The sequence below is a fragment of the Schistosoma mansoni genome, assembly GCF_000237925.1.
Source record: "Schistosoma mansoni, WGS project CABG00000000 data, chromosome 1 unplaced supercontig 0010, strain Puerto Rico, whole genome shotgun sequence".
NCBI lineage: Eukaryota > Metazoa > Platyhelminthes > Trematoda > Strigeidida > Schistosomatidae > Schistosoma > Schistosoma mansoni.
In genome coordinates this window covers 2,805,523-2,817,153 of record NW_017385987.1, presented here as the reverse complement: position 1 = coordinate 2,817,153, position 11,631 = coordinate 2,805,523, and the positions used below count along the sequence as shown (strand labels likewise).

The window sequence follows — 11,631 nt, the reverse complement described above, 5'->3', positions numbered from 1 at the left end:
GTCAGTTTGTGAGAAATGAGTCATGAGTGTCATTTTTAAGAAACGTATCCCTGAATGAGGTTATGAGAGGGAGACTACTTTCACAAGGACGCACTCTCACCTGAATTTAAAATGAACTTTTCCCAAAAAGATTGCCTCAATTTCAAAATTTTTCATTTTTATTTACATTAACTTAGTTGCTTGAGGATATTTATCTCCGAGTTTTAAACTACAGCCAATCCATAAATTGAAACGATCACTTTCCCAAAAAAAGACTTGATAAACGATATAAAAGGTCGCAAATAATACACAGGAAAAACTTCAAATACTGCTAAACTCTAAAGTTACTCACTTTGTCGGACATTTGGCAATTCCAAACCTCGCGCACATAGAAGCACGTTTGTACAATGACCAAGTAGGGCACGAACAACAAATATATTCGACTGTGCACATCGCAGCAAGTTAAAGTGTCTGCTTCTAGATTTGCTTCCAAGATTGTCTGAATCTGAGGCTTCTGTTAGTTGTGGTTGTTATTGATTGATTTAGTTATTAAATATAAGTGTATTGTATGGGATTGCTGGACTATCGACTCAGCTTTCCTTTTCTTTTTAGCTTTGACAGTCCTATCCACTCACGCTACTCTGCATACTCCTTCAGCATAAAAAGTACTTTTTGGCTAGACGCGAATCGCAACGCATATAAGTAGCTGTGGTCAGTTATTACCTGTTCAGAAAACAGTTGTGGCGGGAAATAAATCCCTAAAATCAGTAGCTCTGCAAGGCCTCGACATTTGGTGCTGACCCCATTAGTTTTAATGGGGCCATCTAGCTGAGGGATTTCATCCACGCATCCACACCAGATCAAGAGTGGGTACGTCGTGTCATGCATCCCTCTCAACTACTAACCAGCCTAATCTGTTAGGCCAGTGAAATGTCACTGAGTCCTAGCCAAATCATCTGGCAATTGAGTCACTGAATGCCGAACGGTTCATCGATATTCATCAAGTTCAAAGACAATCAACGCACATCAGTTAATCATATATCAGGGACCATGCGGCAATGGTCTCACTGTCATCTCTGTACTCATTGTGACTAATAAATTTCCGTAATGGCGTTTTTGTGTTATACGGTCTTGAAAGCATCCATAGTGCCTTAATACGTCAAGGAGGTAATCCACGTTAGGTACTCACCGCGACGTTTGACTTCAAAGTTAGCTTTTGATCACACCGTTCCCGTCTAACTCTAGTAGGCCTCCCATCATTCGACATAGATCATCTACGTTGATGATCTAGATATCGATAGCCAATTACAAAAACGTATGGCGGAAATTTACGCAAATCTTCAATTTATAGAAATAGTAAAGCATAGGACAACGTGGACCACTTAAAATTCAAATACCTCACGTACTGAGATTCAAAGCACGTATTCAGAAATCTAAATAGATTTAACGTGTTAATTTTATGAAACGTTAATCATGCGTAATTCTTGTCAGTCCACTTCAATAAACCTTTACGTGTACTAGCTAAAGTGATCCAACAGTAATAATCCTCCCCAGTATTGCTGACGGCCATTTTCATTAATTACGCCAGTATTGTCAATATATAATGATTGGACTTTGGCTATGATGTTGAATGACGTCCATAATAATATAAAATATTCTGTCATTGAGTGTTGGAGCTGTAATTTGTAGAGTTAATTAAGTCGGCAGTGAAACAACAATCCATTGGTGATATTGGATCGGTATCATTTTGAATAAGAAATTGATTGAAGTTGGAAAATGTGGGTCATTGTATTTCGATTCACTGGCCGATTGCTATTGTGCTTGCTGCTAGATTTGAGGACCTCGTGTCTGATCCCTGTACGTTCGTAACTTTACGTTGCTGAGTCTCAGCCCATAAAGAATCATTCATACAGCCCTTCCCTATTTTTCAGTGTCTGTTTAACTGATATTACCTTGTGATGAAGATATCATAGAATCAACTTAAACCGGAGGATTATTACATCAGACTGAAAGCATTCATAACTTGCAAAACATTCTCACATTATGTAATTTATCCCGGACTTATAATTTTAATTTAGTCGCTGTTCCATGGTAAGCTACCACTCGTCTAAACACTTGCATAAAAAACCAACTGTCTGCAATCTTTATTTAGAAATGCGGAAACTCTGCAGTTGATTCACCTTAAGACAAAAATAAGAGTTATCGAGTATTTATCTTTCAGAATGATTGATACTGATGCAAAATATATTTATCACCAGTTTCAAGGACACTTAATATGGTAAATATCTTCCACTCTACCTTTATACACTCTTATGCTATTTCACGATTAAGGGTCAGAAAATATTTGCCTTCATGTTACTACGTATGTGAAGCTTTACGTTTTAAATCGAGTAAAACAAAAGGAATCTTGTGTAAAGCTAGTCGTAAACGTCCCTATGAATTTCTAAACATTTAATGTTGATGCCAAATGGGATTCAGGGATTATATCATTATATATTCAGTTTGCTATGCGATATTGACAATAATAAGCAATGTTAGAGATAGAGTGATCACATTAGCGAAGTTTATACACCTACAGACTAACAATATATTTACTGCAGACGAATCTGCGATCCAAGTTAATACAAATAACTAAGCTATGTGAGAAATTGTTCTCAGCTCGTTTGTTTACATTTTCACGCTAACAATCACATCTAGCACTAATAAACATATTATCTACAATTGAAAAACTATGAGTGTTTTTCGAAGCTTAGATTGTTAAACTTATTATCTACTAGGTATTAAATTAGCTATAAAAAACTGATAAGTTACTCATCTACAACTAATTAATCACCCCACTTGAAGTGACTGATTTTTATCGGTTTTACTTGTTTGTGTTGTTCTATTTACTTTACTATCCAATGGGTAGCTTTTTTATTGGCTACAACTAGGAAGAGTAAAACAAAGAACAAAATGGAAGTTTATTGCGTGACTAGTCACATATTAGATAGTGATTAGATGTTGAACCCAGAACGTACACTTCATTCTACTTGAAACTTGTTATGTTGATGTTTTTGCATCTCAGTTATGATGTTCACACTGAAACATGAATCAAAAACTCGTCACCTTAAACTTCAGGGTACCATTCAGATTGTTAATACTCATATTTATGAGAATCACGTTGTTGATAGTTTGATAAGAATACAGATTGATTGGAACTCTCATAGAAATGATTGGTGGTTCCTGTAACACCATTACAAATATCAAAATAGAGATGGAAATGGAAATCATCTGGTTTTTTAAAAGTAAATAAGATCTTTGTTTTTCATTATTGATCAGTGTCAAGGATGAAATGTACATTTTTTCTGCTTGGAATATTTGACTACTCTAGTAAAACCTTGAAAAATAATTTTAAAGACTAGGCGGTTGACCACACTTCTTTGATGGAACTAAACTGAGATACTGTGCAGTTCATTTTAATCAGAAGGTAGATGTCACTTATAAAGGTATTTACTCGAACATATTCTATACTTTTAATATCTACAAATAAAGCTGTATATGCGAAACATTATGCGTTCAACTGAACTGGAATTTTATTATATTTTTAGAGAGAATTAATTGAGATTTGTAGACGTGGGGAAAGTGCCATTAAATCACTTGGTGAATTACGACACAAGTATTCTATACTTCAAAAACAATACAATGGATCTAATCAACTAACTGAGGACGCATTACATAAGGTAGGCGGTAATATCAATAAATGAACAACGGTTAATGATAGATAAAAGTTATGAAGCACACTGTGAAAAGTCAGCTTACATTGAATAACACTGACTACTCTATTACTTTCACTAAACGAACATCGTTTTCTGTACCCCTTTTCAATACAAAAACTGAAAAATTCAAATTATATTTACCATCCATCTTTTTTATTTGCACCCATTAAACGGCCGTCTGCTTTTAAGAAGGTAGTCTCATAATTAATCCATGGGTTACTTATTACAAATGAAATCGCTCAGTATTATTCTCTTTACAAGAACAACACTACAAACCTAATTAAGCTTACTAAAGTAATTGTTTGGAGATAATATTGACCATAAACTAAGAATAGATAAAATCACTTCCGTTTATAGTACTGAAGGAATATTTTGTAGGGCCAAAGAAATAAATTTTCAAAAACACTCAATCCTACAGTGATTTCCCAAGCTAAATTAAGCTGACATTCTATTTATCGGGTAATAAAAAGGAAATAATTTATTCGCTGCCGCGTTTTCTGCAGTAATAGGAGTTTCTTTAATAGATCGAGTTCTCAACTGTTGAGTTCACAAGTCACTCTAAGCTAGACCACTATTGTAAATCTGGAAGCACTGGACGGCCGTTTTGTTTAACTAAAGGACTCCTCGGCAGTGTGTATCCACGATCCTACACACAAGACTGGATCAAGTCTTGCTTCTTTTCTCTGTTATTGTATCTAAGTCTTCTATAATACATGCTGCAATTATTTCGTTACTGTATAAAGCTCAGTTATTTAATTGCAATCCTTCATGTGTTTTTCGTACAGAATAGTGATTTGACCACTACTATGTACACGAGACTTTGTAGCTCATTGTGAGCTTAATAGGAATCTTTTGGTAAACTTATGGGTAGTTCTTTTTTCAGGAGAAAACATCTGCCAGACATCCGTTTCTCTCACTTTCTCCATAAAAGACGAATAGCATAGTGCGCCTCCTTTTTTCTAAATAAAAGAAGTACAATACAATAAGTACACAACTGGTTTTGCGAGTCGGTGCATTATCGATAGCGTAATACAAGACTCGGTCTATATGTATTAGTTTTTGAGTTTCTAACTTTGTGGTAATTAGTATATCTAGAAAGGGTAGCTTTTAACTTGATTTCATTTCCAATGTGATTGAGTATTGATCCAAATAATGTCGATCAAATTGTAGGCACTTTTTAACGCACTTCACTCAGTTAATAATCACTCAAAAATGAAAACAGCCAACATGATGAAGTACCATTATTTCTACTTTTTATTTGTATAGCAAATAGACACAACAACTGATAGTTAAACTGCGTGAGGCTCAACTAACAAAAGTTACGAAAGATGAGTTGGTAAAGAACCATATCAGTAGCCCAGATGTTACTGGTCTTTTTCACAACCAAGATTTTCGGTAGCAATTTCAATCATTATTTTTTGAAATTCCAGTTTGATGAAGTTTTAAGTCAACTAGGGACAGTTATGTGGACAAAGAGTATGATTAACATAACATATTATTTAGAGAAAATTGTACAAACATTTTTTGTATCACAGGTTGCAGAATTAATATCTTTAAGTCAAACATTAACTAACGAGCGTGATGATGCAATACAAAGTAGAGAAAATGCAGAAAATGAACTTTTGCAACTCCAACTTGTCATTGATAAATTAACTGAAGAATCTGGTCAACGTACGAGGGAAGAAATAGATAAAATAGAAAAGAAAGCTAATGAAAATATTGAAAATTTACTAAGTGAACTGCACCATATGGAGAAGGTAAACTGCAAGTGACATTGCATTCAATTAATTTAGTGTAGATTATATATATCTATATATTTAGTCACGAACTTATGTCAGTTAGAAAAGCATTGAAGGTGAAGTAGAGCTGAAAACCCGTTTCTTTTAGGCTTGGTATCATTGGTAATGTTTATCAGTATTCCTTTCAAAAATCGAACCCAGTGTTGTAGGACACTCAGTTTTACGAACTGACTGATATTTGAAAATCTCAACTATTAGTTACCAACTTCAGTGGACTCACGGCAAAAGCTGAACATACTGGATTCTATTCTCGACAAGATTATAATTGATTATTTCTACTAAGGAGTCCCATACAAAGCAGCAACTCAATGTTTCCAGGTTTTTAATAGTTCACCAGTTAAAGTCAGTTTTCCCTGTTAATTATCTTCAAATTGTCATTAATTTACACTGGCAATTAAGTGATGGAATAATACGTATGCTCTACGAAATATTGCAGTTTGTAATACATTAATCCAAATAAAAACGACACGAGGTAATGCCTACAAAATCCATGATACAAACATTCGTCAAAGTCTAAATGATGTCTAGTTTTATTTTAAGGTGTTCTTTAACCGAAAATCAATCTATGTTTGTCAACTAATTAATTACATTTCGAGATAACCAACCTATTCTTACATTTCGTTTTCTTCATAAAGTTCCCTTTTCAAGTGAACAAACTATATTGGTAGATATGAAGTCATTTTAACTTTTAAAGTACAGTTTCAAGTTAATTCAAGATTGCTCTCTTATTCATTTACCCCGGCCCCGTAAGCTCGATATAACTTTCAGTAGACAGCTACTTCACGTGATATAAAGAAATAAAGGAGTTCATTTGGCTTCCTAAAAACTGAGATTGATTATTATATGAAAGGTGATTTAAGCTTGAATTGTACTATATTCACTAGCAGTGTAAACTAAGCAACTGCATTGTAATCATCAAGTTGATTATTAACATCGTCAATATCATTCAGTAAATTTTTCTAATGTACAGGAACGTTGTCAATTGGCCATTCAATTAGAATTCCATAAAACAAACAATCTTGGTCATCATATCAATGATATAAATAGTGAATGTAAATCTGCTCTTAATGCAAATACTGCTCCAGGAGATTTGAAACCGGATTGTCAGTTGGATACTTTTAGAAAACGTGCTATACACGCTGAGAGTTTATGCGATGAATTGAAGTTAAGATTGGAAACTGAATGTAACAACAAAGAAAAATTAGTTGCATCTAAACAAATGGAAATTGAACAATTAAATGAAAAGGTAACTATCATTCCTAACAAGTTAAACTTGGTAAACATAAAAACTTGAACGAATGTCAGAGTATATTAACCACATATTATTTCTTTTTAAAACAAGAGGAATCTTGACAATGTTTGATTTCAGCTACTGAGACAGTTACATGAATAATCTATGTGTAATATCTTTGATATATCTATCACATAATTTCTATGAACCTATCCATCTATGTATGGACGTAAGTTCCTGTAAATTACTGAAATACATCTGAGTATAAGGCTTGTGATTATGGACAGCACTTAGTTTTGTTTGAGTCCCTTTGATACTATTAACATATGTTGTAACTCAAAACAAACAAATTAGACCAAGTCAGATTTTTCGAAATTCAATCTGCCCATCAAGTTGTCTATGGATATTGTATTTAATTCCAAGAGTCGTTATTTTAATGGAGTTTTGTTCTCTGATTTGGATAATTTGGTTGTAGAGCTTCTCTACCATCTCAGAGTCGTTATTAAATGCTTCATAAATCCTCCTCGATGGAATGCCTAGCTGATCTTCAACTTTTATCGATAATAATTTGTATGGCACTCATATGTTCATTGTTATATGTATTGCTGTGAAAATTATATTTCAAAACTTTACAATAGTTAGTCATTCATTTTCAAGTAAAAAGAATTACAATACCTAGCAAATAATAGTCATCAACACACTTCTAAATCTCCCACAGAAATGTTCATTTAGTTTGTAGGTATCGATACTAATGTTGGTATTTTGGTTCGAACTGAATTCATTAAAATCATGAATCATATATAATTACTTTGTTGTTTTAGAACAAATTCCTTGCAGAACGTTTTGAATATACTGAATTACAACGGCAAAAAAAAGAAAACCATTATAATAAACAAAGTGAAGTTTTGTTCAATTCTGAACTTCAATTGAATAGTCTTAAACAACAGTTAGAAGCTGTGCAAAAAAGTGCACAAGTTCAAATAACGTCAATAAAACAGTCAATGAAAATGCAAGAAGTTGAGTATAAATTAAAGATCGAAACACTTGAGAAAGTAAACAAATTAACAGATGAAAATTGGCGTAATCTGTTAAATAAGCAACAAATAGTAAGTGAATAATAGTTGTTTTTGATAAATCTTGCTAACTGAATGCTATACTCCGTTCCTAAGCTATTTTCTTAACCCCCAAGCTAAATATACACAGCCACTTGAACACGAGAGAAAAGACGCAGAATACGCGAGAAGCACTTTACTCCAAAGGCTCATTTATGTACAGAAAATACAGGGTTTTTATAGCATTTTAGAAGTCCTCAAGTTTTCCCGAAAACTCTGGAATGCTACTAAACATAGTAGCAGCAAAGTAATCAGCCAATCAGAAACTCTACATGTGACTTTTCACTTTTGTGATGTTTCTGGCAAAACTTCTAGTGAACGCTGATTAGACAAAATGTTTCCTGAGCCTTTGAACATATTTGGCAAAAAACAGTAAGTATTCAATCATTAGAGTTCACTGTAAAATGTATCTAAGGTATGTCGCACTAAAGGAATTACCAAGTAATTTGCTTAATATCAATACCTTCCGGACACATCATTTTCCTAATCTAGTTGATAATTTTCTATTATTAAAAAAACCCCGGAAGATAAGCAATTTTTTGGTCTAATCGTAGCCCATTCTCCACAAAGTGAGGGATATGATAGTTATTTTGCACATTTATATTGAAACGTTTAATTTAAAAAACACTCAACAAGACATGTTTCATAAGGTACTAATACCAAGTGATCTCGAGTACTGGTAGTTTTAGCATTGGCGTTTTCCAACTTCGTCGCTTCACTATGTGGAGGGAGTATCGCTAAAGATACTGCTTGTTTAGAGGAAACTGTTACTATACTCCACCACAGTCAGTAGTATGACTTCGCCTTCGGACTACGAAACATCTGCTTTTAGTATTGTCGCTCTTCAACCGAATCGTCTTACATGGTAGGACCTAAAGGAACTAGTATTCCATCCAATATACCTTGATCGGTTCATTACGATATGCAAGCCTGACCGCTATATCAAGATAGAACCTACAGTTGGGGTCAGTAGTATGACCTTCAGAATATTTCCGACGCACATTAGTGACAAGACTGACAACTCTGAACAGCAAAAGTAAGCAGCTTTCTCACTCTGAATAACGTAACTCTAAATAATTTGGAGAAAAAACTCAAGTATTTACGTAAAACTTTACTGAGTTTACACGTTGGTAGGATAGAAAAGCATCTATTATGTGTACATATATTTGCGATATCCTAGAAAATAAAGGTAAGATAACATATCAAAACGAAACTACTGTAAGAAAATAATCGTTGAAGGCTGTAGAAATAAAATTAGTTAATAATAATTTTACTCCAAGTCTCATCAGAAACGTGAGATACGAACTACCAAAACAGACGTTCTTGGGATCCAACTATTCTCAGTAATTTCTGATCAGTATAGTTAAGTTTTGGCATACTGTTTATAGTTTGATAATATTTGAAAGAATAGTAAAATACATTTATTATAATCACTACTTAGTTAACGTCACAATGGAGAAAGGAAGCAGAGGAACTAGCTAATCAACTTGAAGAACAAACCAGTGCATTTAAAACGGAAATAGAAAAATATCAGCGTAAATGACAAATACCTACCAACAACATGATGACGTAAGTAGAACGATCCACGAAATTTTTATATGGCTCCATTAAATCATGATTGTAAAAAATTGAGAACTGTTTATATGTAATAACGTGTCTCTGACCATTAATTATGTTACCCATAGTTAAAACGTGCATAACTTTCGAATTATTGGAGTTAATCAAACACTCAAACGTAAGTCAGCCTAAAGAATCCAGTGAATTTATAGATTATAGCTAGAAACACAAAAAGACATCAGGATACGTCATAGTCTCCGGAAATAAGGTTAGCTACGGAGGATGGAATGGGTTACTAAGCCTTTGTTTAATAAGTTAGCACCCAGAATATGCAAAATGACTAATTTGTTCGTTCCACCAATCAAAAGTATCCCATATCATTTAAAACAAAAATAAAGTGATGTTTAAAGGAAGAGAAATGAAAGCCAAGGGTTGTTTGATTACTTTCATATCAAACAGTTGCACACTACTCATTAATAAGCGATATTTCCTCAGGTTTTTTCCTCGGCAATACTCAACTTTTTTAAAATCACCACGACGGATCAGTTTACCTAATATAGTGGTCAATTCCATTTATATTTGTAATTGTAAAGTAGATTTTAAATCATCTTTTTCACAGACTGTAAGAATCTGTATTTCGGTAACCATAAATCAAGCTCATAGTTGTCAGTACTTGTAAACTATTTATTTCTGTTGTATTCATTAGTTATGATTTTTCATCAAAGTTAATTTTCACATGCTTTACATTCCCGCTGAAGAATAGGGACAATAGAATTATATTGGTAACGTACGTTTGAAGCGACGTAACTATTCTGTCAACTTCACAGTTAAGCATTTTGTACTAATAATAAATAAAATATTGTGACTCATTAAGTTATAGTACTGATAGACTCAGTATGAATGTAAATGCTTTTAAAAAAGTAGCCAATCAGTGCTCTTATCACAGGTTGATATCAACTAAAGGATCTATGAATGATTCCCCACACCCAAGGCCAAATAAGTAGCCTTCAAACCTTTGGAACGCATATGATACCAAATAGCTACCAAATCAAAATCCGATCGTTAGAACTTTCCAACTTGACTTAATTCCTACCGCTACTTAACCATAAGACCACAGTGAAGGGTGACTTAGCATTTGATCATGAATGCTGTTAGAGGTATGAGGGCAGTTGTCACTCCTTGGTTGCCCACACCGTGGGAGGGTTCTTATAGACGTACCTGAAAAGGAAATTGGGTTAGAAGTGGCCTCAGTGACCTGAGAGCGTAACCGCAGTGCCCAGGGGACAACTGCTTGAGGTCGGTCACACACGACCTTTTTGTGGGTAATTTTTGTGTTAGCTCCGTACTCGTTGGGACCTTACCGCCGGAGACGGATGTCCGTGGGATAAGGCGAGGTGTGCATTTTTAGGGTCGACCTTTTCTAACCTCACCCCTCCTTGTGGGAAGGTAGCATCGCTGTTATACTGGTTGTCTGAAGGAAACACCTTACTGCCGTCACACCCCTGTACAGTCAGCAGTACGAACTCGCCCTCGGACCTTGGGTTTGCTGCTTTTAGTCTTACTGCTTTTCAACCGACCTGTCTGGCATGGTGGGACCTTGAGGAGGGATTGTTCCAGCCAGTATAGCTCGATTGGTTCATCACGATAGGCAAGCCCGACCACCACGTCAAGTTATTAACAACGGTCGGGTAGCATTTGATCAATTATTTGCAAATCAAATAACCGCATAGTGATCCACTGACCACTAAAAGATAATTAGACATAAGCGATGTGAAACCTCACGAAATCGTGTGTCGGTACAATTTTTCAAAGTTGAAATCAGAATGTTGAGGAAAAACAAAGATGGGGAAAACAGTAACACCAATAGCAATGGAGAGTCCGAAAAAAAACTTTAAAAGTATTCAGAAGAAAAGAAGAACAAAACACTAATGAATTTTATGGGATTTATCGGTCAATTTAACATTTTGAATAAAAAAATATTAAATGCATCTACATCAATAGGCATTGCTTACAATTTATATTACTTGGTGTCTGCGATCCTTACAAGCTCGGAGAACGAGCAAACGACTGCGGAGATTGATCCCATGTTTTGACGTATTTACAAATATCAGTCTTCAAATTTATTGCTACGCTGAGCAGTATGGGATATGAAATTAATTCCGAGAGATCTTTTGAAAATTCTTGACTGACGTGGTCAA

General features: G+C 34.5%; 1 protein-coding gene across 1 annotated transcript; it reads left to right on the top strand.

Moving 5' to 3' along the window:
- Positions 1 to 5,482: 5,482 nt before the first annotated feature.
- Smp_193050 (hypothetical protein) lies at positions 5,483 to 9,419 on the top strand (the record flags this gene model as incomplete). The annotated part of the gene is made up of 4 exons (XM_018792015.1): positions 5,483 to 5,491; positions 6,504 to 6,779; positions 7,586 to 7,870; positions 9,318 to 9,419. The coding sequence occupies 4 exons, from the start codon at positions 5,483 to 5,485 to the stop codon at positions 9,417 to 9,419; spliced, it is 672 nt and encodes a 223-aa protein (XP_018644918.1).
- Positions 9,420 to 11,631: the final 2,212 nt, after the last annotated feature.